This window comes from Penicillium macrosclerotiorum (genome assembly GCF_028827735.1).
Source record: "Penicillium macrosclerotiorum strain IBT 26536 chromosome Unknown utg000006l_segment0_segment0, whole genome shotgun sequence".
Lineage (NCBI taxonomy): Eukaryota > Fungi > Ascomycota > Eurotiomycetes > Eurotiales > Aspergillaceae > Penicillium > Penicillium macrosclerotiorum.
In genome coordinates, this window is record NW_026643085.1 from 734,904 (window position 1) to 760,172 (window position 25,269).

A 25,269-nucleotide genomic window follows, 5' to 3' on the forward strand; every position below is an offset into this window, starting at 1 on the left:
TGACGCCGTGGCCGACAATTCTTGGCGCAGTGTAGAAGATTCTGCTGCAGGAGCTATTGCCCTTGGCAGGTTATGCTCCCATCGGCATACGGCCCGGGCTTGGGTCTCGTATTGAGAAAAAGTACAGATTCAAGATGACTGGGCCAATCCAGCGTTGGTAGTCGGTAAACACTCACAGTGGATATCGGCGACCGGATAGATACCTTTCTATTGATAGAATAGTGACCTAGGTTTCATCACGTTAAGTTCTAAATAGTCTGTCAATTTATCAAGACATGTTGCTAGTACCCAACATGTTCGACTGCGTTAGGAAACTGAAATCGGCTGGCCTCATGATGGCTTTGCCCCGCTGCGGGGAAGTCGACACCTCTTCAACACCAAGAACACCAGGAGCATCGCGGCCGGCTGGTTGGCGTCTTCCCAAGGAGAAACGAAAGAGTGAGAAGTTCTGATTTTTTTATGAAGAAAAAATGAGACCAAAGAAGGTCGCAATCATTGGCAAGTGCCCGTTCTCCTTGGTCATACCAGGTTATATATTCTCGCGGACAGCCTGCTAACAGCACTATCACGGTCCCAGGCGCCGGACCTTCAGGGCTCGTGACAGCGAAGACTCTCCTGCACAACTTCCCACATGGAGCTTTTACGCCAATTATATTTGACAGTCGTCATGAGGTCGGCGGTCTTTGGCCAAATCGGGCGTCGAGGGGTCAGAGCGACGAAGCCCACGGGTCTCCGGGACTGTTAGACCCCTGGATGCGAACTAACCTCAGTCGGTTTACGGTGGCTTTTTCTGATTTTTCCTGGGAATCGGTAATGCGAGATTCTGATATCCCGATGTTTCCTCAAGCATATCAAGTCGGGAAGTATCTGGCTGCCTACACAAAGCAGTACATTCCCCGTGATGTATTGAGATTGGGACATCGAATTATCAAAACTATCCGCACAGCTAAAAGTGATTCACAGAGCACAGCTCAGTGGAGGGTTTTTTGGGCTAAAGAAAAGCAAGTTTCTCCTTTGGACTCTCTTGATAAGAGACTAATAACGTGCAATGAAGCAGTGCTCGGGATCTAAATTCGCAACAAAATCCTTCTGAGAATGATATTGAATCCGAAGATTTTGACTTACTTGTTGTAGCATCGGGATACTTTGCTCGCCCATATATCCCAGACATTCCCGGGTTAAAGCAATCTTCAGCACGGGTGGTCCACAGCTCCATGCTTGACAAGGGCCGAGACCCAGTGCTTGATGCAGCTAACGCAGCCGCGGGTGACATTGTTGTCATCGGCGGCAGCATGTCAGGAGTTGAAACTGCATCCGCTCTTGCTTTGCAACAATCTTCATCTATGTTCGTTCAGGAGCCCACATTGCAGGTGAATAGCAAGCGCAAGATCCATCACATATACTCACGGTCATTCTGGTCTTTGCCCACTTACCTTCCTCACGAAACAGCTCAGGATACACTTGCCTTTCTCCCATTGGACTTGGTGATGTACGATCTGGGTCGTCGGCCATCAGGCCTCATAGAGTATGCCCTCGGCCCGATCCCGGAGGAAAAGGCGAGAAAGACGAATGATTATTTCAGATCTCTTCTTGGTACCGAATACGAACAGTTTGGACATATGCAGGACCTATCATCCGAGCCGGAGACTCATTCTGAACCTCCGTGGGTAGCAATCGGGAATGATTATTCCGAATTTGTGCGGTCTGGTGATATCGAAGCCACAATGGGTCGGGCCATCTCGATTGATCCTAGCGCAAATAGTGCGTTATCCTCGATCAACCTTGAGACCTCTAGTGGCTCAAAAACACTGGAGAATGTGGCGACAGTTGTGATGGCTACCGGATTCACGCCATTTAATTCTCTATCGTTCCTGCCCGAAGATGTTCTGGACCAGTTGGAGTTCACATCTGAGGATCCTTTTCTACCACTCATTTTGGACATGGGCGGTACTATCCGCTCCGAGGTTTCAGATTTAGGCTTTGTAGGGTTCTATCGAGGTCCCTATTGGGGAGTCATGGAGATGCAAGCTCGCTTTTTGGGTAAAATGTGGTCGCAATCACCCGACGAGTGTTTCAAGACAGAGGATCAACGAGCAAGCCTCCGTGTTTTGAGACACCCCAGCCCAGTTGTTCGTCGAGGCCAGTTCCCAATGGGAGACTACGTGGGTTTGATGGAGGAATTGGCAAAGAATCTAGGGATCGATCGTGCAATATTACTTGCTCATGCTGAAAGCCAATCTGGACCGGTTATTCCCGCTCGTTATACCACGTGGAAGAAGTCCTCCCGAGCTCAGCTGCAAGACACGGCTACAGGCGGTGCTGAAGTTCAGCAGACTTTGGATGCTCTTCAGATAAGCTCAAGTCAGGAAAGCCCCAGTGCGAAGGCTGCAGCATCACTGGCCATCTTTCGAGCCTTGCAAGGAACTTGGAATTTTACTCAATCTAACGCGGCAACTAAAGAGACGGGCGAATCAGGAACTATGGTTTTCTATCCTCGATACTCATCGAATCTCAAATATGACAGAGAGTATTATGTATGCGAGACTAGCCGAGGCGCCGACCCGAAACTCCATCAGACCTTCCCCTTTGGTACGCCCGTGTCTGTTTTTCGGCTTGCAGAATTCGGAACCAGCGAAAACAGCTCTGGTATCGAAATCTGGTCCATAAATGAAGGGAGAAGCACTGCAGTCGATAGTCACCTCTATAATTTGCATCTTTCACCGTTTTATCGCAAGAAAGAAAGAGGGATATACATCCCCGGAGAATATCTGATCCATGCTTGCAGCATGCCCACGGCTGCCACAACAGAGGCTGTTCCAAGGGGATATCAATACACCTTCCACTTCCAGGGTGTAACGATCTCTAGATGGGAGTTTGTCGATCTAAGCGATGTTACCTCGGGGAACGAGACCCATTCTGAGAAACATGAGTTGCCCGGTTCGCGAACTATATACACAAGATAGCCCGTTGTTTCACGGGCGAATAGACAGTCAGAAATTTAGCAGGCAGACAAAACCCTTCGGTTCCCACTTGGCCAAGAGTCTTGGAAGAAATTTTTTTTAATAATCTAGAGAAAGATGAAAGGTTTAGAGCAAACAAATAGTTGACTTAAAAAAAAAAAAACAAACCCATGGCCTCGGGTCTAGCCTTGTGTGTTCTAGACCGGACTTATTTTCAGCTTGGGAGACCACTTCACGATGGAACATCAACTTCATTGACAGCAGTATTGACCCACTTTGCTTATTCATACGTTCAAATCAAGGATGAAGTCTACAACTCGTGCAACTGATCTACAATGCTGAGAAATCGCTGACACACGGGCACCTTCGCGCCTGGTTGCCTATTTCTTCACCTCGCTTTCCCCACAAAATTTTCACTGTAAAGCTCTAGGTACGTCCCAACAAAGTTCCGAACAGAATCATTGAAATCCGTATTTCCATCAGCTCCGGCCGAGCAAAGTGGCAACGGCCTTCCCGATGTGACCTTCGACCCAGGGATCGCACCCGACCCTCTACTAGATGCCACCAATCAGATCATCACCTCTCCAGTTATTTTCGCTTCCTACAGCTGATGAAAAAGAGGGTCTGGATCGGACTACCGTCGAAGCGAAAAACTGTCTCTGCCTCGGCTTTTGCGCCTCCTGGCCAATAGCCGCCACACGGATGAAACAGCCCGGCCGGCTAGAGTCCGGGGAAGATCGGCGGGAAGTTCAACGGCTGCGGCTCTGCAGCCACGCCGACTCCGAATGGCTCGTAGGGCTTCGGCCGAAACTGTTTAGGCGTTTTTATTCTTCTCCCCGGCAAACTCAAATGTTGTAAATGATGCAGCAGTTTATCTATATAATTGCACCCTGACACGATCTTAGGCGATCTCTTCTGCTAACTCCCACTCACAACGCAATCCAAATACTACAAGACCCAAAGGACTAGCGCTCGACCGGAGAACCTCAATCTTCGATACTCCATCTCAATCAACATTCTCCGCACACCCACTCCATCACCGAGATGGCTCTCTCTTCACTTCTTCCATCATCCGAGGCTGTAGAGAAGAACATCCCACCTCGAGCATCCTGCAAAAACAAAAACAAAGCCTCCGCTCACCCTCCCCCTCTCATTCTCGACCCAATCTCAGAATATCGCGCCTTGGAAGCCCTCTCCATCTACTTCACCGTCCTCCTTAACCGCCAGCTCCGCCGCCGCTGGCTACTTGAACATACCTGCATGCAAGACAAGCCCGTCACCGCCCGCTTCCGCCCCGTCATCCTCCTCGAGCCCGTGCCCTCGCTCCACAAACCACGCCCCGCCCCGCCCACCATCAACCACCCAAGCAACCCACACAGCGCCGCCAACCTGGCCGCCCTCAAACAGAAAGTCACCTTACTCCGCGCCCGTGTCGAGAAAGGCAAGGAACTGGTCGCCGAGATCGAGCGCCGGCGGACAGACCCGCGTGTGCTGTTCCCGACACACTTCTGCCACACGTGTGTTGCAGACGGGGGTTCGGTCGACGTGCTCCTGACAACGTGTGGGCACCGCGTGTGCCGAACGTGTCTGAGCTTCGGGGCCGGCAAGGATGGTGAATATGAGTGCAGCATCTGCTTTGCGCCGACGCATTTCGTGGCGCGGTCGCCGTTGTCGCCGCAGCGGACTTGCTCGGGGAATGTCTTGCGGGTGGTGGGTGAATCGATGAAGACGATGGTATGAGTTGAGCAGAATTTGGGTTTACTGGAGTTGGCTCGCGGGAGTACTAATTGAATTTAATGATATCCATCTGTATTTAGAACCTTTTAGAACCTCATAATGCAACTAATCAAAATCTATGAGAAATCTCGGGATTCCAGACATAATGCTACGCAACTAGACAAAAAATATCCACAGGATTCTTCTCCCGGTCCTTTCGCATCATACGCCGGGTCAAATAAGAACAGGAGAAAGATACAAGACGTAGACAAGACTTGGCTATCACAATGTCGAGATACTAGAATACTTGGCTGCGTGGGGTTGGGTAGAACATCGACACATTAGGAGGGAGGGGGGAGGCATCATGAAGTGGGCACCAGACCGAGTCACTCAAGAACGCCTCGTTTTCGCGTGCACGCCAGAATAATGGAAGGGGAAAAAAAGCACGGAAAAGAAAATAATAAATGGGTCGCAAATGGGGATAATATAGATCTGTATGTCGGATGATAGTAGCAAAACAAAAGGCATTATACAGGGAAAATGAGGTTGAGGTAAAATTATGCAACGCAACCATGCCAGCTGATGGTCATCAGCTACCCAAAACATGCAGAGGAGAGGATTGATGTGAACTGGTATATGAGACGTGGAGGGGAGGAGTAAGGGATGGGAGGGCGGAGGGGTTAAAAGGATGGGTATATGCAAAGCAAATGTATCTTTATGTGCGTGTGGATCGAGGATGAGTGGCAGGAATCAAAACAAAACGCCAATCAGTTCGCTCATTTCCTCACCGATCCTGAGCATGCTCACCGTCATCAATGATCAAATCTACACCCTTCACGGGATGGAGGAGCATCGGGGGCAGACACATGCGACCCTCGCCCGCCAGCTCTTGCTGTTCGCCGCCATCATTGTCGACGCGGAGTCCCAGCCAGCGGCGCCAGATGTTCGGCGAAAACCCGGCAGAATAGAACCAGGTCGTGCCTTTGAAGTTATGCTCACGGTCGCCGAAGATCGACGTACGGGCACCACCAGAGGCGCCATTGCGTCCGGCATTGAAGACCGACTCCAGGTAGCGCGTCGGCCACCGGCGGTCGACATAAACGGCGTGTGGGACATAGACGGCTTTGAAGCCGTGGTGGAGCGCGGTCGTAGCAGGCCACATCTCGGAGAACATGCTGTGGTGGCGTAGGCTAGTCTCACGGTGCATAGTGGTGAGGAGCTTACGCGATAGACGTGAAGCAGTAATAATCGCGGTACGTCGGGGAGGCATGCCATTCTCTTTGTTGTAGCCAGTAACATCGTCGCGGAGGATCCAGGTTGTGCCTTCCGGGTCGTACAGCGGGTTAAAGACGATCAAGTCAGCATCCTCGCCAACGCCCCACTGATACTGATCCTTCTCGGCCGTTGTCGGCGGGATGCCTTCACCTTCAACTTCGAAGATGTCACGCTCGTCGGGGCGCTGGGGGCCCCAGACTGCTTTATCGCCCTGCTGTTGGAAGGGGCTTTTACTATCGCCTCCATCTTGACCAGGCTTGTAGGTACTCCACATATTGTTGGGGCTGTTAGTGCCAATCTCAGTTTGCACACGAACCATTTGGCGGAAATCATCCCACGAGCCGTGCACAGATGGGACATAAAAGCGAGCATTGCGTTCCCAAAGGCCCTTGCGCGGCTGCTGCTTGGCCCAGTCGCCCACCTTGTCAAAGAGATGGTACCAGTGACCGGTATACCTAGCGTCCATCTCCCAGTTCCAGAAATAGTCGTACTCCGGATGCTGATAGGCGAAATATTGCACGGGCATGTAGGTACTGCGGTAGACGCCGTAAATCGGTAGACCGCGAGTCAACGTTTCCTCCAGTCCTGGGTACATGAGAGTCATTTGGGCCTCTGACCAGAGAGTACCCATACCCCGGAACTCCTCCGGAAGAGAATCGTGAAGGACGCGCTGGTAGGTCTCGTCGTCGGACCAAATCTGAAGATCAGTGTTCTTAACATGGACGAGGAAATGAACGGTGTACTCGCCGCCAGACAGCAGCGCAAGTTCGGAGATGAGAGAGCGCAAGTAGATGATGTCCTCGGTGGTGTACCGGAAGTCGTGCCAAGTGCGAATGATAACTGCGGTTCTCGAAAGGCGATCCGATCCAGCCTGGGCCTGCGCTTTGCTGGTCTCCTGGGCTGAGGTGATGTTGAACTGCGGAACGCCGACGGGCATTGAAAGAAAGCGATTCAGACGCGGCTCCTCAAGCTCCTTGAATCGATGAGTATTCGAGGCCATACAGCGTTGCTGCGCATCGGCCCAGTCGACCTGGCGGAAATCCACCGGAGGGACATCCTCCCAAATCCGCTCGGCGCCATCTCGGTGACCTTCTAAACCGGCTCCGCTGCCACCCCTCTTGACTCCGTATCCCAGTCCATACGGTCCCAGACGACCGAATCGATCGAAACAGACATCGTCGCGAATTCCCAACATTGTATTCGAACCCATAACGGGGTCCGGGAAACCTCTGGGGATACCAGGAAAGGATTGGATTGCGGGGACACGAATCGAGTTGTCCTTGTCCAAGAAGCACTCGCGCTTCTCGCCGTACTTTGCGACATAATCTGGGGAGGCGTAATCGGGATAGGGATTGAACACCGAGCTTGACATGGACGGCTTCGAGTCTCTGGCGGCCAACTTATTGGCCGTGTTGTCCTTGATTTCTTCCTCCGGAAGCATCAATCCATCCGCATTATCACCTGGGTACTCGGGAACATTGTCGCTGCGCGCGACAAGACTGGATAAACCGCCCTGATAGCGGTTCAGGAAGGGGAACGCCTCCCACTGTGGCGGTTTGTTCGTGACGACCTTGGGCAGCTCGACGGCGACTTGGGAAACGGAGGAGGAAATGGTGAAACGGAAAAGGGTGAGGATGAAGAGCACGAGAGCGGCGAACAAGGCGAAGCACAACCATCGCATAATCCGCTGTGGCACGGCGAAGCCCACATTGGATCTGGCGCGGCGCAGGCCCGCGGCACCCCCGATGGGCGGGTAGGATGTGGAGGAGAAATCGGGGCCGGAATCATCACTGTCGCTCAGATGATGATGATTATGGTAATTTGGACGGGCATGATGGCTGTGAGGCTGTTTCTCGACATCACTTTCCGGAGCGCTCGAGCTATAGGGCGACGGTTTGTTGTGGGCGCCGGAGGTTCTCCTCGCCTGGACGGTCATGGTGCCAACGGGTCGAGCGTCAACATTGACTGCCGAGAGGGAGACGGACAAGAGTGGCAACCGATCTAATCAATAAATTCACCGACACATTTGTTGGATATACAGCAATCACAACACAACTGAACTCGAGAGATGGTATGAAAAGGAGAGGTGGCGGTAGAAAGAAAAAGGCACGCGATGGTAAGCGGCAAGCGGCGTTTGTTGGTTTCGGTGGTGGCAGATTGTCGGCCAGGCAATTTGGGGGCGCCAAGTCTAGCCCCGACTTCGTTCCGGCGCGAATAAGGAGAGTTGGGCAAAACCAAGACCGTGGGAGATGGGGGGTTTTTTCAAAAGACTCCTCAAGCGGGGATTTTATTTGTCTTTCACAATCCAAGGAATAATCACTGCTCTGTTCTCAGAAAAAGAAACCAGGGAAAAAAACCAGGAACGAGAGTCTGGGTCGAACGCCAAGACTCGTGGAAAATGGGACGCTGATTACGCACGATCGCCCAATTCGGGACAAACACACATGTCGTCGTCTCCATAGTAGAGTCTTATACTATCACGATGGTCCAGCACGCTACGGAGTATGGTCAACTCGAATTTATTCCATAGTATCTGTATAGTGGCCTTCGGATATCTCTACTCCCCCCCAGCTGACTTTCTTGTTGTTCCCCTCATCGCCAATCCTGGTTACCCCGGGAAGTGGTTCATGTCCTAAACGAGCAAACCCAATCTATTGGACAGGCCCAGTCTACAAGTATGATCCTACATGATAGTACGACTCACGATATAGTGAGGACAATACAACAAAGAGGATCCAGAAACAGTGCATTGCGATCGTGTCTCTCCATGTCCATGATCTACATATATAGTACCCCCATGTCTGGGTCTCCCATCCCGATAGATCTATCAAGCGGTATACATACATGGACCGGGCTCGGTCGTATAGGCGGGCCCGGGATACGAGCGGACGGGCGGACCGATGGAGGGACATTGGACCAAACTCCGGAGCTCGTTCTCGTTCGGGGACTGGTGATACATAGTGTGTTTTTTAACCAATTTCTTTTAACAAAGAGAAACAACAATTTTGACGTGACGCCAGAAGGAGGAAAAAGAACAAATGAGGCTAATAGCATAGCGAAGAGAAATAGAGCCGTGGAGAGAACACACAAAGCACCGATAGAAAGAACCGTTCCCCCTCGACTCCGGAAGAGGGGGCATTTCAACTTGTCCATCCAGAAATCTGGCCTCGCGAAAAAGAACTCCCGTCAGAGTCATCATCCATCCATCATTTGCAGATTTGCCGTTGGTATTTCTCTCGCCCAGCTACATACACGCACACACCTTCCCCTGATATTATATCTGCTTAGCCACGTTCCACTTTCCGGAGGGCATCGGCGAGCCACTCCAGACCCTCATACAGACCGTCACCAGTGGTGGCGCAGGTGGATTGGATATACTAGGACGGGTTAGCTTGATTGCACTTCCACTAACATCTGCAACACATTCCCGTGTTCACAGCCACGGGGATGCTTTATCCTCCAAAAGACGAAAGAGGGAAGAGGAGGGGAGAAAGAGAAGAAGGGGAGGGGGGGCTCAAACTCACCCAAGCACGACGGGTCAGGCTCTGGAGGCCGAGCTGCTGGGTGATCTCGGCGGGGCTCATGGCGTTCTAGAGAAACAGGGACATTAGCAACCATGTCATGGTGTTGACCGACTCGCATCTCCCACGAGAAGGGAGGGGTAGTATGGCATCGATGGAGGGGGACCCATCCGCTCATGGGTTTCGAAGTCCATACCGGCAAATCCTGCTTGTTGGCGAAAACCAGGAGGAGAGCATCGCGGAGCTCATCCTCGTTCAACATGCGCTGCAACTCCTCGCGGGCCTCGACGATACGGTCGCGATCGTTGCTGTCAACCACGAAGATGATACCCTGAGTGTTCTGGAAGTAGTGGCGCCACAGAGGACGGATCTTGTCCTGACCACCGACATCCCACACGGTGAATTGAATGTTCTTGTACTCGACGGTCTCGACGTTGAAGCCTATATGTCACCCAAGTCAGCGTATCGTTAGCGGTCGGGGATGCATGCCAATCCTCCGGGGGGATGATGGAATATTTGTTTTTTCTTTTTTCTTTTTTTTGTTTGTTTCGGAGAGGGAGACATCGAATTGCACGTAGGTGGACGGATGGCGAGAGAAGCGGACTGACCGATGGTGGGGATGGTGGTGACGATTTCACCGAGCTTCAGCTTGTACAGGATGGTGGTCTTTCCGGCAGCGTCCAAGCCGACCATCAGGATGCGCATCTCCTTGCGACCCCATAGTCTATCAAAAATTTTGGAGAAAGTGAGACCCATATTGTCGGAACCTCGAAGCCTAGCGAATGGCGGGAGGCGAACAGGTTAGTGATGGAGATGGAAAGTGGGATAATATGAGGTCAGGCGGCGGAGGGAGAAGTGGTGGATGATAGGGAAAACGTGTGTTGTGGACTCTGCGGTCAGGGGGGGGGGATATTGCGGGCAGTGCAGTGGATTGACGAGCTGAGAAGATCCGGGCGGCGGAAAGGGGGCAGATCCACGAGAGCAAGCTTACCGGGCAGGGAAGAGGGATGGACGTTGGTAGAAGGTGGGATTTCAAAAGCAGGTGAGGGAAAGGGAGAGAGAAGGTCGAGGTCGTCGCCGAGCAGAGAAAGCGAGTCCGGGAAGGGGTGTTTTTTTGGTTTGGGAATGGGAATACCGCAATTACGGCGGCCTGGGCTGGGCGTAGTCGTGGTCCTGCGCCCCTACGGTGTCCACGGCGTACGCTGTGTACGGAGAATACCAGTATCCCGTATGAATACCGTACACCGTCCCGGGCGGTGTGTAGAGGGAAGTCGGGGTCGGAGTACGGAGGTATACCAAAAGCAATGCAGAAGGGGTTCAATCCAAATACAATGCACTATCTCTGCTATATAAATACATGCCTTCTCTCTAGGCAGCCGGGCTTTGAATCCCTGGCTGCATTGGGGCACCGGAGGACAACTAATCCATAACCTCCATGATCCAGCTGGTCGAGTCTGCGCTCTCCATGTCAATGGTTGTTCAAGAGGACACGGTGTTTGCCCGTAATCAAAATACCAGAGGCAACAAGGGAACCTCGCCCCCGAACAATGGCCCGTGACTCGCAGTCACGGGCAGTCACGGGCTCGTCACTGGACCAAGACCCAACAGGCCCAAAGTCTCAAAGCCCCCAAAGCGCCCCCCTCCCCCCCAGCAACTGAAGACCGGGCCCGAAAAAACTGGACCCTCATCCATTCTCGACCAGATCCTGAGTCCCCGTTCCTGTCGCTGATAGGCCCACCTCCCGACTTATCGGCCCAGTCTCGTGCCTTGCGCCCCCCCCCCCCCCCCAAGACCCCCTAAACTTGGTCGTGCGGCGTCAAAGGCGCCATCGTACTGGGCCGTTGTGGGACACTGGGGATCTTTCACCGGCGCCGCGTCATGACACCATCACCATTGAGACTTTATCATCAATCGTGCCCGCCTCCTCGTCGTTGCTGTGAGATTCGCTGTCGGGATCGCTGGAAAAATGTCTTGATCAACGACCGATAGATTGTCTTGCCCTCCACTGTGTCGCTGGCAAACCCAAAGATGGTCAACACCGCTAGCGTCACAACAAAGATCACCGCAAAGGATGCCCAGTAATCTAACTTGGTGTATCCGCCCTTGACCCCCTGCAACTCAGTCGAAAAATACGCGGTCATCAAACTGACTGGCAGGAATAACATGGTTGCCTTAGCTAACAAGATGGTGATCCGTGTCAACTTCTCAACAGCTTGGGAGTCCTTGAGAGCGATCAAGTTAAAGTTCTACGAATCCATGGAAGTTAGTCACCGAGCGATCTTGAAAGCTGCCATAGAAGGGTTTGCCCTCGATTCTCATCTCCCGTCTCCACTGCACAATCAAGCTCATGGTGGAATTGAACACTTGGCATTCAATAGAAGCACACACGGATTCACCACTTACCAGGAATGTCAAGGACTCCTTCTCCAGGAGACAGGTGTCAATCTCACTCAAACAGTATAAATTAATTCGATCGACCAGTCGCTCAAATCGGCCCACGGCTGCCGAACTGAGTGATACTCCGACAAGCTTCGGGTTCCTCGCCGGGGCCCCGCTGTGGCTGGCAACACTCGCTCGTCGTTGTACGTTGGCGAATTCACTCTCGGGATAAGAATTGCTCGATGTCACCGGCGGCAGATTGGGTCCGCGGGCCTCCTCGCGCACCGAACCTTGCCGCTGCAACAGTCGTCGCATGATAAGCTCGTAACTCTGGTACAGCCGCTTGAGCACACCGAGCCGCCGACCCAGCCAGTGTAGCTCGTTCACCAGGTCAACAATTGGGCGGTCTAGCATTTGCCCTCTCTGTATTCGAGAATTAGAACTAGCACTATTGAAGGAGGAAAAACAAGAGACGGCATCATAGTTGCCGACACGTACCAATCGCTCTAACGCCCGTCCATATTTGTGCTGTCGTTTGGCGACCAGCCCAAAACTCGATACCCAGTCGTCAAAAATGTAGTATAAAAGCAGACTGGGGCCGTCCTCTGGCTTGATATTTGCCTGGTCAGGTCCAGCATCGTTGAAATGCCGAACTCGAACTGTCACCAACGACTCGCTCTCAGACGTGTTGGCGTGCTGCTTTGAGATACCGGAGACGATCGATAGGATGTTTCGTCGCACGACCTTGATTACCATTTGTTGGTCTTTTTCTTCCAGATCTTGTAGCTGTGGAAGTGGATCTTCCTGTATTGATATCACCGTTCCTAGAGAAACCATAAGTATCTGGATACAACCAGACGCCTTGGCGAGGCGAAGTTATAACCACATACCATCATCACATAAAACCAGCCAAGTCCAGAGTCGCGTGCCCTCCGGAAGGTCCTGGCCGTTATCCACGGGGACCCCTGGAGCAACAAATAATGTATTATAGCCAATGCACGTATCTGGCTCTCCTGGTCAGCCTGATTGTTTGAGGGGGATCCTGCGCGCGAGACACGAGCTTACAGCGTGGGCCATGATCCACCGAAGAGAAATGCCAGATTTGATCCGTGACATGCGCAAACGTCAGGCCCTGAAATGCGGACGTCTCGAACTTCTCCTTCGCGCTCGACTGGCTCTCGATGTCATCGAGTTCAAACTCCGGCGCCTCCATGACCGTAATATCCGGCTGTGACTTTTTAGCCAGCTTGGGGCTCTTGGGAGGATGCGGGACTGGGTCTGTGCACATCAAGCCCTGTAATCGTTCTGAGACCCCATATGGTGTGGTGATTGCCTGGATCATAACATGGTGAGCATGCAGAGCTCTCTGTATCCATCGTACCTCCCCCTCCCCCACGTACCTTGATCGCTGCCTTTTGCTGCTGCGGGTTCCAGATGTGTCTGTGATCGCATCAATCAGTATTTGACTTCAACGCAAAATCCAACAGGCAGCAGCCGTGAGCTAGTATTCTTACATCCACCGCGTTGCTAAACGACTCGCTCGCTTGCATTGTCTCGGTTAGTCAATTATTCGGACACAAGCGCGCGTGCAAAAAAGAAAAAGGAAAAAGAAAAGAAAAACAAAAAGAAGAACGGGCACCGCGATTATTCTACAAGCATACCGGTCGGCTGACGAGGAGTTGGAACTCTTCACTATTCAAGTTGGGCGCACAAAAAGCATCATCGTTTCCAAAATCCAAGGCGAAATTGATCGTTTGAGAATTCGACAGGAGTTGCATGTATTCGCCGAAATGCGATTTGTCATCGATATCCTTGAATTTGTCCCATAAAGAGTCCCCGGCCTCGTTCTGTAAACTATCATAGTATTCTTGCGGACAGAGGAAATCCCGGGCGTTCAGTGTCTCCGCCATGACGGCGATCTGCAAGCGATGAACGCTGGCGCCGGGGATGACAAGAAGAGATCAAAAATTGAAGATGGAAAAGAGGCGGGTTGGGAAGCAATTTCAGCCGATCGAAGGACTCAAGTTCGACGGAGCCTCACGACAGGCGACACGTGCGGGTCCCTGCGGGCTCGGGGGTCGCAGGATGGCGAGATTGCGGGGAAGATCAAGCGGGCAGGAAACGCTCCTTCGACGACCGGACTGGGCTGGTCTGTTCGCGGAATCGAGCTATGTGAAGGGAAGAGGTGCCCTTGCTGGCCATCTTTATATGATCGCGCGACACGCCGTGTGCCCGAATAGGGGGCGAGTGACCCGTCATCTGAGGCTGGACTGGCCGTCACGTTTAAGCGCTGGGATCAGCTGCAGCCCCCGCAGCGCTCTTGGTTTCACTCTCCGCGACCAAATACAACAGAGCGCACCGTAAGACAGGCCGATCCGTGTTTGCTTAGCAGAAGCTTGTGTCTGAGTTGGTCATCGGGAGGTTGGGGGATTTTTTTTCAGCCCAGGTGACGTTGGGTGGTTCTTGGCTCTTGGTACATGAAAAGAGTCCGGTGTTATAATGACGAGTTTGGAGAAAGGGCCGATCCCACCTGCGAGCATCCTCGATGCCGATTGGGGAATCAATTGGGTTGGATCTTTGTTGGTATTAATTGGATTTTCTCATGTGGAGATAATTTCCTAGACTCGGTGTAGCGAGAATGTGCATTTGTTGGATGTGGGCTAAGCCTCGCCAGGGCGATTGACTGATGGGTGGTGAAAGCAAGAGTATACAAGCCGCCGCTTGCTGCCCCGATCAAAAAGAATTTGGGCTCAAATTTAGCCACCAGAAATTCTCCATGCTTTGACGACTTTTTTTTGGTGATTTCGCAGGTTGCATGCTACTACCCTGAGTACATATGGTCTCGGTCTCTGTGAGTGATGCAATCCACAATTTTCAGCCAAGGCCAAAGTTTTGACCACATCGTGGTAAGCAACTAAAACAGATATCTCGCTGCTTCTTCAGGTGATGAACGGAGGACAGGCTAATCCCACGATTTGGAGGCCTTGACTTCTAGAGTGGCGCTATTATGGCTTCTTCATCGAGCAATTATATTGACGTGGTCGTACCAATATTTACTTGTCCACGAGGATTCTATCTTCCAATATGATACCGCATAACGCTCCGACATATACAGCCATTATTGTACGAAACCCCTTAAAAAAACCTAGTCTTCAGGTAATGGACTGGCCTCCTCGCTTGCCAGATCCCATTTCAGGCGAAAATCGCTAGGCGCCGTTAAAGAGATCTATAAGACGTGACTTGATCTATAATATATGTCAGATAACGATGAAATGAAAACTATATGAGTGAAAACAGCGCAGGAAGCGTGTAAAACATTAGATATTCGGCTGCACTAGGCTGCAGTTATTGAGGGCAAGGGGTGGTAGTCTCCCTACTAGATGGAGTGGTTGTTATTGGATAGAAAACTGGAAGTTTTAACCAGCAGAATACTATCTAATAAAGGGGTGTGGGGCCATTCGTTTCGAAACCTTATGATCCATCCCTGAACTCGTAGGCATTCGTCAAGACGAAGGTATATAACAAACCGATGTAAAACAGGGTTTCGGGCGAGATGGGAAGTGGCCGGAGAAGGCCAGTTCAGGCAGAAACCAGGCAACAACCGCCCAAGCACGCTACTCCCGTTGTAGTCACCATGGATTCCACTCTTCCCAAAGCATATGCATCGAGAGGATCATTCAGCGGCATCATGGTTCTACCAAAGGCAGGAAAGACCATTCGTCCTGCAGCATCCTGCACCGAATGCCAGCGGCGGAAGCAAAAGGTATTCCATCCCATCCCGTTTCGGGACCTCTCTTAACACCGTGATCAGTGCAGTCGTCAATGGCCCTGTAACCACTGCCAGGCACGGAAAATTCCACATTTATGTCAATATCCTTCAAAGAAAGGCTCAAACGGTCTCAAAGCTTCAGCAGGGGCTCCAAGGTGTGCTTATTTGCATCGATAGCTCGCGCATCCCTGACCGCTCTGTGCCAGGAAATTGTCTTCCGACGAAGAGGTGGACGAGATCGAGGCCGTCAAAGCAGAGCAGGCCGGAATCAAGGCAACGGACCTACCAGCACTTGCGGCAAAGGACGAACTTCGCAACCTTGGGTATCTGCCGAGCGAGCAGAATCTACTTTTCGGAAATGCGGCACCGCCGGTATTTTTGTTTCCTCCATGACATGTCTTTAGAGTCTACTAACAAAGGCTCTTTTTTTGCGAAGGCGGCAAGGTCAACCTCGATCCAGGCTACTGACCCCGTCATAATGCCACAAGAGGTGCAGAATGTTCTACGGCTTTTGCCACCTAAACCATACACCGGTACGTCTCAAGGGAAATTGCAGCTGGGATTAAGTATCCTGTTAACAGTCCACCAGATATCCTGGTTCAACAATATCTACAAGTTACTAACTTTAGCTATTATTGTCTCTACCCGCCTACTTTTTCTCACGATTATGCATCATGGTGGTCAGACCGGGTGAATAGCAAACCGCTCACACCCGAGTTCACTTGTCTTCTCATCCGAGTCTGTGCTTGCTCGGCGCAGTACCTCACCACTGAGATTCAGCAGAAGTTCGAGTCGGAGCTGGGTGAATCGGTTCAGAGCCTTTCAGAAGCTTATCATCACGCCGCAAAGCAACTGAGCAATACGATTCCGCCTGGTAAAGGCGGCTTGGCTCAAGTCCAACAACTCTTTCTCACCGCAGCCTGGTTCAAATCAGAATCTTTCTTTGTTGAGTCCTGGCATGCTTTAAGCACCTGTATTCATGAGGCACAGGAGTTGGGGATGCACAAGTCTTCCCCAAGGTCGGGTCTATCAGAGTTTGATTTGGAGATAAGACGACGTATCTGGTGTCTTTTATACTCATGGGATTGGTAAGAAGCACAATATAGCCGGTGTCCCTTTTCGATTGAAATTTTCCTCATCCTTCTTGCAGGCAAATGTCACTTCTATTATCACGTCCTCTCATCATCAACACAACTCGGTATCCATTTGAGTTACCAAATATGCAATTAGAATGTCTCGAAATCGAATCTGGGCCGCCATCTCCTGTTGCCCACATTGCCGCACAATGTGAACTAGGCCAGATCGTCTCCCGGATGCATTCCACTGTAGAAGACTCGATTGATACTGCAAATGCCAACCCACTCAAATCAGATATAGAAAAATGGCTCACTTCTCTACCTTTGGCGTATCAAGAAACAGACCCGGATACACAATGGGATATTGAACACATATATGTGCCTCTTCAGCGACAACAACTACACGCCATAGGCTATATGACGATGTTATTACCATACAAGCCATTTCTCTCCAAAACGTTTGACTCCAGGAGTCCAAAGACAGAGAGAGACCACCGAGCAACTGCAGTCAAAGTTGCCCTCCACTTGATGGAAGTGTCACGCCGCCTCTTTGATCAAGTATTCCCTATCAACGCCAAATTCCATCTCGTCACATTCTTAGTTTTCGATACGGCCGCTTTCTTGTGCTCGGCTATGATTCATGATAAAGATGGCAGTATTCCACAGCGAGAGAATATTGTCCAGGCAGTCAGTCTCGCCTGTTCATTGATGTGCCAACTTGCCCAGGTTACCAAAACCGGCGCAATCTGCTTTCCAGTCCTGGTTCGACTTGCCAAAAGTCTCTCGAGGTTATCGAATAGAGCCGCATCAGTGCCTAATATTGATGAAGAAACCAGTATTCCAGGAGCAGAATATCTTGGCACATCGTTTGGAACTGATTCGCTCTCATTCACGGATAGCATCTCTCCGGATTTGATACCTTTTTTGGATTCCGTAGATCCCAAGGAGATGTTCTTGCCGAATTCTCTAGATTTTTCTATGCCAGACACGGCAACGCCTCCCATAATGGGTGTGGGAGACCTTTTGAATTTGGATGTTGGTCAGTTCGATCAGATTTGGGATTGGCAGAATTTGGATTTGACATTATTTCCCTCTTTTTCGGCATGAGGAGGCTCGAGTCCATCGTTGTTTGTCTGGAGCGGCTGCAGCGATACGTGCATCAACAATATATTGTTCTCAGGACGTACCGTGACTTACTTAGATTCTGGAAGTCTCGCCTGACGAGCATCTCCATGCTGATGACCATAAACAAATATTTAGACTTAATAATATAAATTTCAAAAAAAATTATAAGTTTAAGCCGCTCTCTTTATCATGGTAATAAAGCAAATTTTTATCAGTGTAGTTGAGCAACTTACATATGATGATGTTGGTCAGTCAATGCATTTGTGGTTTCATGAAGACGGGATCCGCTGCCACCAAGTCACATCATTCGACATTCGCACTGAGTCATACTTTGCCTAGTTACGACTCCTTATGAGCACAGAATTCGAAAGTACGATATATGAACCACCTGTGTTATACCTTTTTTCTTCCCAATTCAAGTCTCTGAGCCTCGACTGTGTCTATTACTTAAATTCAAGGCCATGGCAGCCCCGCATCTCCCTTCTGGCCATACCATTCTGGTCCCAAATCAGTTTCTTTCTTTACCACAAGAACAGCAAATCGTGGAGCGCTATAGAAAGTTTCGGCTGTATAGTCTTCAAGTCGATCCTCAGGCTTTCTCTTCCACTTATGATGATGAGTCTCAGTTCCCCTATGACACATGGTTGTCGCGGATTCAGAATCCCGCGGGTAAAACCTTTGTCTCTCTAGGCGGTCTCAGCACTGAGGCGGAGGAAATTTCCAAATCAAATAATCCCGACAGCCTCGATGGCACGAAGTCTTCTCTTGGAGAGTTACTAAGTAGAGAATGGGTGGGCATTGTTACTCTAATCGGGCCAGGTGTGTTCTTGAAGCCTAACGACGATTCTCCGACCGTCAACAAGACTTGGGAGGTATTCATCCAGAATGGGCGATACCAGATTCCTCTGGCTGCTTCCAAATCCGACGATCTACAGGGCGCGCATCTTGTTTATTTGGTTGTCGGAATGTTCGTCTCTCCATCCGCTCGGCGAAGGGGCCATGGGCGGCGACTGTTGGAGGCCACGATCGAGGCTGCCGCCGAGGAAAGCGCTATGCTTGGTGCATCGAAGACTAGCATTACCGTCCAAGTGGAGACGGTCAATCCGACTGCACTGCCATTGTACGAGAGCTTGGGGTTTCACGTGACCGAGAAGATAATAGACATACAAAATCGACAGGGAATCCCATCGCAGGTGGTTTCATTGGAGAAGGAAATCGAGTTACCGAAGCTGTGATTAAATCTCCTACAAACTAGATAAGCGCCATCCAATGGAAGACTTAATCGTTCGTTCGTGTTTGGTCGTTGTAGCCCAGTAAATTCCCAGGCATCAAGGCCACAATGATTCACGTGCATGTTGAGCCTGAGGTGGCCGAGCTGAGTCAGCACCTCGTTCTAGGGCACCGCTAGTCTATTTTGGGCTTAGTCGAAGCCCGGCACCCACAAGCGGAGAAATTCGCGACAACATTTTTCTTCTCCCCTCAGACTTCAGCGTAGAGCCACACCATAAGAAATTCTTTTGGAAGACTGTCGCCATCATGTCGAAGATCACAGTCGGTATGTTCTGAATATTCCTTCCAAATCATTCTCCTTGATTTGATCGCTAATATCCTCTTAGCCGGAGTGCGCCAGAATGTCGATGAGCTTCTCAACTACTCTCTCAACGAGAAGAAGCGTAACTTCCTCGAGACCGTTGAGCTTCAGATCGGCCTGAAGAACTATGATCCCCAGCGTGACAAGCGTTTCTCGGGCACCATCAAGCTCCCCACCGTCCCCCGCCCCAACATGTCCATCTGGTGCGTTTTCCCATCGCCATTCATCTCAAATCCTCCCTGTATTGTGCTGGAAAATCTGGCAATGAAGTGCAGCGGCAATGGACCAGAGATGAACAATCAGCTTCAGAGGAGAATTCATGGCTAACATCCCGATAGTATCCTTGGTGACCAGCACGATCTCGACCGTGCCAAGCACCACGGCATCGATGCCATGTCCACCGATGACCTGAAGAAGCTCAACAAGAACAAGAAGCTCATCAAGAAGCTTGCTCGCAAGTACGATGCTTTCCTTGCTTCCGAGGCTCTCATCAAGCAGATTCCCCGTCTCCTCGGTCCCGGTCTGTCCAAGGGTACGTTTTTTTCAGGGCTCAATATGCCTAGTTTCCCTCGATTTCTCTAGAACCAATACTAACAATTTTTTTTCTTTTCACAGCCGGCAAGTTCCCCACCCCCATCTCTCACGCTGAGGACATGGCCAACAAGGTCACCGATGTCAAGTCCACCATCAAGTTCCAGCTGAAGAAGGTTCTCTGCCTCGGTGTCGCTGTCGGCAACGTCGGCATGACCCAGGAGGAGCTTGTTGCCAACCTGATGCTTGCCATCAACTACCTTGTCTCCCTGCTCAAGAAGGGCTGGCAGAACGTTGGCAGCCTGGTTGTCAAGGCTACCATGTCTCCCCCAAGCGCATCTACTAAATGCTCCGTCGCTTCATTGCGCTGGACTTCTAGTTGGTGTCCGAGAAGTGAGGGTGTCATAGTTTAGTGACCCAAAAAAAAATAAAAGAATCTCACGACTTGGTTGAATATTTTTGTGCTATTGTAGTATATGTAATCCGTATAATCTCAACCGTCCACTGCCTGTGACGATAGGTATTCTTTTGAACAATGGAGCTTCGTGAGAGAAGCTTTTGTTCAACTCATCGTAGAAATTTTTTATCAATATCACAATCAAGAAGAGTGCTGTAGAGTTGTCGCACTTCGGCCGCAGGAGCATCTTGGAGTTCCGTAGACCGCATGGAAAGGCCAAGGACCCAGTTTGCGATACAATTGGTACAATGCTAGGAATAAATGATAAAGATATGCAATGGGTGTTGCTGTTGGTTAGAGAAGTACATTCTCAACCTCCAAAACAAGCAGCCAATTACTAGCATCGGGTAAACCCTTCATATATATATATTTAGGAAGAGGGCAAGTTATCATGATGTGCGTATCCAATAAGACACAGTGATTAATGCTGGGCTGAAACAAACGGATTTTCTACAAGGTTATATATAGTACAATCAAAATCGCTTACTGCATGCCCTCCATCAATTCTGTTTTATCCAGAATCATGCCGCGCATGCCAATAAACTCTCGTAAGCTCTCCCACTCTTCACCTACCTCCTCGCCGCGCATATAGGGATCCTTGAACCCCCAGGCAACAGCAACTTTGTCCATGGCCGCGCGTTCCTCTTCTCGGAGCCATCGGTGTCGCAAAGGAACACCAGGCAGCCATGTCACCCGCTCCATTTGATCATTGGCGGTCGTGATAGCCAAAATACCAATAGATGAAGTGCCACCGACATAAGCCAACGACGCGGCAAACGCAATGCCAGTTGCTGTGCTGGGGTCCATTGTATGCTGGAATGTCGCGGCCCAAGAAGCAAGGGCATAACAGGCAGCTGGAGCTCCCGCTAGACCCGCCAGAGGGATACCAGCCTTTCTAAAGATCTTCGCGCGGTGGAAAGCAGGCGCACAAAAGGTCTTGTCAATGATAGCAAGCACAAGAGGAAGATTCTTTTGTTGAATGGCGACGTTCAAGGCCATGTTCGCTAATTCAGCAGGCACAGCGCTGTTAACATCCTTCGGGTTCGGCTTGAGAAACCTGGGCGGGCTGCTCTTCTCCTCGGGAATAGGCTTGTTGGCATAGAGGTGGAAAATCTCTGGCAGATGCTCAGATTGGCCCAAGCGAGATTGGATTGTCACGTATTTCTCCAGGATCTCAGGGGAGATGAAGACCTTTTCGTCCTTGATAACCTTGGTCGAGATGCTTGCGACGGTGTTTGCTAGTCGAGGGTCTATAACCTGCGAATTCCCCCCTTGATGGTTATCTTCTTTGGCTGTTCTTTTATGACCCAATTTCTCTTCCATTTCGAGTAGCGAGGAGATCGCATTGCCCTCGTCAGTTGTGGATGGATTCTCCGCCTGATCCCGTTCTAGGGAAACAAGATAGTTGGTGACTGCCTCGCATTCGCTGAAGAAATGCTGAACTACATCGTTTTGAGGCACTCGATCCACACCGAGAATCTGGCGCGATGCAATTTCCGTGAGATAATGAACTGCTATCTCGGGACTCTCTTCGACAATCGCGGAGGGTTCGGGCATCGCATTCTCTCCGTTCAAAGCCTCCAGGGGCTCCTCTGAGGCGCGAGATGTCCGTGTAGAGTCGTGGCGTAGGGAAATCAGTGGAACTTTCGGAGGGTTCTGCGCTGCCCGTCTGGACGAATGTAAGGTAAGGCTGCTGGTAGGGGTTCGATTTTCGGAAGAGGTAGACACTCGAGCGAAGGGAAGCGCACGTCGCGGCGCGGAGGTAGAGAATTGGCAAAATTGACAGATCACTCCTTGAGGCCTGGAGGCCCTCTGAGCCCTCAAAGTGATTCGATTCATGACGATTGGTGTGGATTGTGCGTAAAAGGAGAGAAGGCCCGCACGATGTAGACGGGCTATCTTTTTCAGATCGGCGCGGGAGGCTCAAAGGCGGAGACTTCGCGCCAGCGCTGTTCACTGCCCCGTACTCGCTCGCACTGACGTCTTTGCTTCTGCCTGACACTTACAGTCGCCGCTCCTTCTGGCCAAGGAGGTTTCCATTTCCAACAACACCCTTTCGGTAATATCTGATACATTCAACTCTTCAACAATTAGATCACCTCAAAGGCGCACCCTCCGGCATGCCTCCTCCCCCTCCGCCGCCGCCGCCGCCGCCCGGAGGACTAGGTGGTCCTCCCCCACCACCTCCTCCAGGAAGCTTGCCTAATCGACCTTCTAAGGCTGAAGCAAAAGATAGGGTAGGCTTCTAGATACTTTTATGACTTGAATTCTTGCCAAATATTCTTTGTCGGGGCCCATGACGCTGACAAGATGGTAGAACGCTCTTCTTTCAGATATCCACAAAGGTGCCCGGTTGAAGAAGACGGTTACCAATGATCGATCCGCGCCCCAGATCTCAAGTTCAGGAGGAGTGTCGCCCGCACCGTCTGTTGGGGGTGCGCCGCCAGTTCCTGGGATGAAGGCCCCGTCAGGGCTTGCTCCCCCAGTTCCGCCTAGCTCAGTTGCCAACAGATTGCGAAGCAACAGTGAAGTATCGGAGTCGGATGAAGGGGTTGGCTCCCCGGCGGCACAACTCGGAGGTCTCTTTGCGGGTGGCATGCCTAAGCTGCGCAGTCGTGGTGGTATAGACACAGGCGCCAACCGAGACTCGCCCTATATGCCCGAGGGTGATATTCAGCCACCACCAGCAGCTCCAGCGCCAAAGCCTCCTTCAGCTCCTCAGCTGCCCGGATCACGACCACCACCTCCTCCACCTTCTTCAGCGACCCCGCCTGCGCCACCTGTGAATCCATTGTTAGCCAACCTCAAGCGCCCTCCCCCTCGTCCTGGTTCAAGACCGTCGTCCACATTCTCGAATGCTTCGGCGGCGAGTGCGCCGGAAGTTCCTCCTCCACGCGCGCCTCCGGCACCTCCGGCTTCCCGCAAGCCTTCTGGACCGCCCCCACCTCCTCCATCAGCCAGCCCGACAGCTCCTCCTCCGCTCCCTCCATCTGCTCCTACTACATCACGAGCTCCTCCCCCACCGCCGGCTGCTCCTGGGCGTCCGACTCTTCCTCCACCGCCCCCAGGAGCTCCGCCATCGATTGCAGCACAAGCTGCTCGCACTGCTCTCGGTCACAACAACGCCAGTTCGCTGACTGCAGCTCCCCCACCACCGCCGCCTGCGACTGCTCCTGCCGCCCCTCCGCCTCCTCCCCCAGTCTCAGCGCCTGCGCCTCCCTCCATTGACTCGCCGTCTCGGCCCTCGCCACTTGCCTCGCGCCCTGTCTCACATGAACCGCATACTGCATTGGATCCTAGTGCGTATACGCTTACAAATGGTGGCTCGGCTTCTGCTCCTAGCTCTCGAACTACATCCACATATGGTCCTGTCCGAATAGATGATTCGCGGTTCAAATTCCAGGTTGAAGGCTTGCTTCCGAAGCCCCGGCCGTTTGCTGGCGGACAACGTATGTACCGCGCTGGGCGAGGCAGCAGTGTCCCCTTGGACTTAAGCGCGTTGAGTGGCTGAGTTGAGTGCATGGAAAATTGCAGGCGATATCATGCACAGATAGTGAATTGCTGCTCTATACTATACATAAATTGTTTTGATAACCAAGCTTCCACATCATTTATTCACAATAAGACATTTGTAGACGAGTCTTCCGATCTTTTACATCAAGTAATTGCATTATACTCTTGTTCAATTAGTTGAAAACTCAATTCCCACTTATCATTGATTTGGATTTCGATCCCATCAAAGCTAAGCCGTCCCAGTGGCATTAAACGTTAAGCTAGTTCGAGGATCTCATCTTCGGCACGTGATCCCCGCCAATCAGTGCAAACAACCGCGAAGACCCCGAGATTAGCCAGCGTTATTCCCACCTGCCAATTGAGCACCAGCTTCAGGATTCAAGTTCGTTGTCTCCGTACCTGACGCTTTCAACTCACATATGCATCGATCTATCTTGAAGCTGGGTCCCTGAACGTCTTCCTTGACGCCATCATCCCCGCCGAACTAAGTGCAGACCTGGAATTCGGACTTCCTCTTCTTCACCTTGAAGTGCTTTTTCGCCGCACTCGAGCTTCGGAACCGTCTTTCTCGCGGATTTTCTGCAGATATTATTATACAAGGCAATTGCTATTGCTAAGCCTGTCTTTGTCATCTCTTTTCTGGAATTCAAAGTCGAAAGCAGCGGAGGGGCCACAAGTATTATTCCCTTTGGAAAGCTGTGAAAACGCCATTACAAGCTCTCTAGCTTAGGCTATTTCGACACGTCTACGCGCAATCGCAAAATAGTTGTCCGTCTTGCCAGCACCCATTCGCCCATCATGTCTTTTTCCCTGAACCCATACATTAACAGTAAGTTTCACTGTGCCTGGGCCTCTGCGCACCGTCGACTGCAGCCGATTGCTGACCGACTTGCACCCTATTAGAGAAAGTCCTTATCCTCACCGTGGACGGACGAACCCTTCTCGGCACACTTCTCTCCACCGATCAGCTCACCAATATTGTGCTCTCCGACACCGTCGAGCGTATCATTCGCACCCCGGAAGACGACGAGCCCTCATCGCAGATCGAACATGGCCTCTACCTCATTCGTGGCGACAATGTGGTCGTCTGCGGAGAGGTAGACGAGAAGATCGACGGGGATATTGATTGGAGTAAGGTCAAGGGCGAGGTCATCCGGGACACGAAAAATGCATGAGCCGTTGCGACATGGACTTTTGATTTGATTTTGCGAGTTCGGGCGTTGGTGGTCTGGGAACCATATTTGCATACATCCGCCACAGGGGACGAGCATCTGCCCAACACTTCTGCCAAAGTGCAGCCGTGAAGTGCCTGGCGATGCTCAACCAGTTGAGAATCTATCTCGCTCGCGTCTTTTT

At 51.3% G+C, this 25,269-nt stretch overlaps 11 protein-coding genes across 11 annotated transcripts; 7 read left to right on the forward strand and 4 right to left on the reverse strand.

Annotated features, from left to right (window-relative positions):
* Positions 1–467: 467 nt before the first annotated feature.
* N7462_005556 (uncharacterized protein) lies at positions 468–2,963 on the forward strand (the record flags this gene model as incomplete). The annotated part of the gene is made up of 3 exons (XM_057077274.1): positions 468–528; positions 578–887; positions 1,055–2,963. Coding segments are annotated over 3 exons (2,280 nt in total), but the record flags the coding sequence as incomplete, so codon positions are not given.
* Positions 2,964–4,004: 1,041 nt separating this feature from the next.
* Positions 4,005–4,700, forward strand: N7462_005557 (uncharacterized protein; the record flags this gene model as incomplete). Its single annotated transcript, XM_057077275.1, has 1 exon — positions 4,005–4,700. One exon carries the CDS (start codon positions 4,005–4,007, stop codon positions 4,698–4,700), a length of 696 nt encoding a protein of 231 aa, XP_056932855.1.
* A 760-nt stretch (positions 4,701–5,460) lies between these two features.
* Positions 5,461–7,887, reverse strand: N7462_005558 (DUF3405 domain-containing protein; the record flags this gene model as incomplete). The annotated part of the gene is made up of 1 exon (XM_057077276.1): positions 5,461–7,887. One exon carries the CDS (start codon positions 7,885–7,887, stop codon positions 5,461–5,463), a length of 2,427 nt encoding a protein of 808 aa, XP_056932856.1.
* Positions 7,888–9,235: 1,348 nt separating this feature from the next.
* arfA (putative ADP-ribosylation factor) lies at positions 9,236–10,228 on the reverse strand (the record flags this gene model as incomplete). The annotated part of the gene is made up of 4 exons (XM_057077277.1): positions 9,236–9,328; positions 9,476–9,541; positions 9,669–9,913; positions 10,081–10,228. The coding sequence occupies 4 exons, from the start codon at positions 10,226–10,228 to the stop codon at positions 9,236–9,238; spliced, it is 552 nt and encodes a 183-aa protein (XP_056932857.1).
* Positions 10,229–11,379: 1,151 nt separating this feature from the next.
* N7462_005560 (uncharacterized protein) lies at positions 11,380–13,761 on the reverse strand (the record flags this gene model as incomplete). Its single annotated transcript, XM_057077278.1, has 8 exons — positions 11,380–11,718; positions 11,876–12,274; positions 12,350–12,675; positions 12,742–12,855; positions 12,917–13,184; positions 13,252–13,291; positions 13,366–13,394; positions 13,513–13,761. The coding sequence occupies 8 exons, from the start codon at positions 13,759–13,761 to the stop codon at positions 11,380–11,382; spliced, it is 1,764 nt and encodes a 587-aa protein (XP_056932858.1).
* A 2,337-nt stretch (positions 13,762–16,098) lies between these two features.
* N7462_005561 (fungal specific transcription factor domain-containing protein) lies at positions 16,099–16,712 on the forward strand (the record flags this gene model as incomplete). The annotated part of the gene is made up of 2 exons (XM_057077279.1): positions 16,099–16,153; positions 16,306–16,712. 2 exons carry the CDS (start codon positions 16,099–16,101, stop codon positions 16,710–16,712), a joined length of 462 nt encoding a protein of 153 aa, XP_056932859.1.
* A 1,570-nt stretch (positions 16,713–18,282) lies between these two features.
* N7462_005562 (uncharacterized protein) lies at positions 18,283–19,056 on the forward strand (the record flags this gene model as incomplete). The annotated part of the gene is made up of 1 exon (XM_057077280.1): positions 18,283–19,056. The coding sequence occupies one exon, from the start codon at positions 18,283–18,285 to the stop codon at positions 19,054–19,056; it is 774 nt and encodes a 257-aa protein (XP_056932860.1).
* A 261-nt stretch (positions 19,057–19,317) lies between these two features.
* Positions 19,318–20,356, forward strand: N7462_005563 (60S ribosomal uL1 domain-containing protein; the record flags this gene model as incomplete). Its single annotated transcript, XM_057077281.1, has 4 exons — positions 19,318–19,376; positions 19,438–19,615; positions 19,751–19,944; positions 20,028–20,356. Exons 1-4 carry the CDS (start codon positions 19,358–19,360, stop codon positions 20,354–20,356), a joined length of 720 nt encoding a protein of 239 aa, XP_056932861.1. The 5' UTR covers positions 19,318–19,357.
* Positions 20,357–20,883: 527 nt separating this feature from the next.
* On the reverse strand, positions 20,884–22,239 carry N7462_005564 (uncharacterized protein; the record flags this gene model as incomplete). The annotated part of the gene is made up of 1 exon (XM_057077282.1): positions 20,884–22,239. The coding sequence occupies one exon, from the start codon at positions 22,237–22,239 to the stop codon at positions 20,884–20,886; it is 1,356 nt and encodes a 451-aa protein (XP_056932862.1).
* Positions 22,240–22,520: 281 nt separating this feature from the next.
* Positions 22,521–23,911, forward strand: N7462_005565 (putative proline-rich, actin-associated protein Vrp1; the record flags this gene model as incomplete). The annotated part of the gene is made up of 2 exons (XM_057077283.1): positions 22,521–22,637; positions 22,718–23,911. 2 exons carry the CDS (start codon positions 22,521–22,523, stop codon positions 23,909–23,911), a joined length of 1,311 nt encoding a protein of 436 aa, XP_056932863.1.
* An 800-nt stretch (positions 23,912–24,711) lies between these two features.
* Positions 24,712–25,088, forward strand: N7462_005566 (U6 snRNA-associated Sm-like protein LSm8; the record flags this gene model as incomplete). Its single annotated transcript, XM_057077284.1, has 2 exons — positions 24,712–24,742; positions 24,817–25,088. 2 exons carry the CDS (start codon positions 24,712–24,714, stop codon positions 25,086–25,088), a joined length of 303 nt encoding a protein of 100 aa, XP_056932864.1.
* Positions 25,089–25,269: the final 181 nt, after the last annotated feature.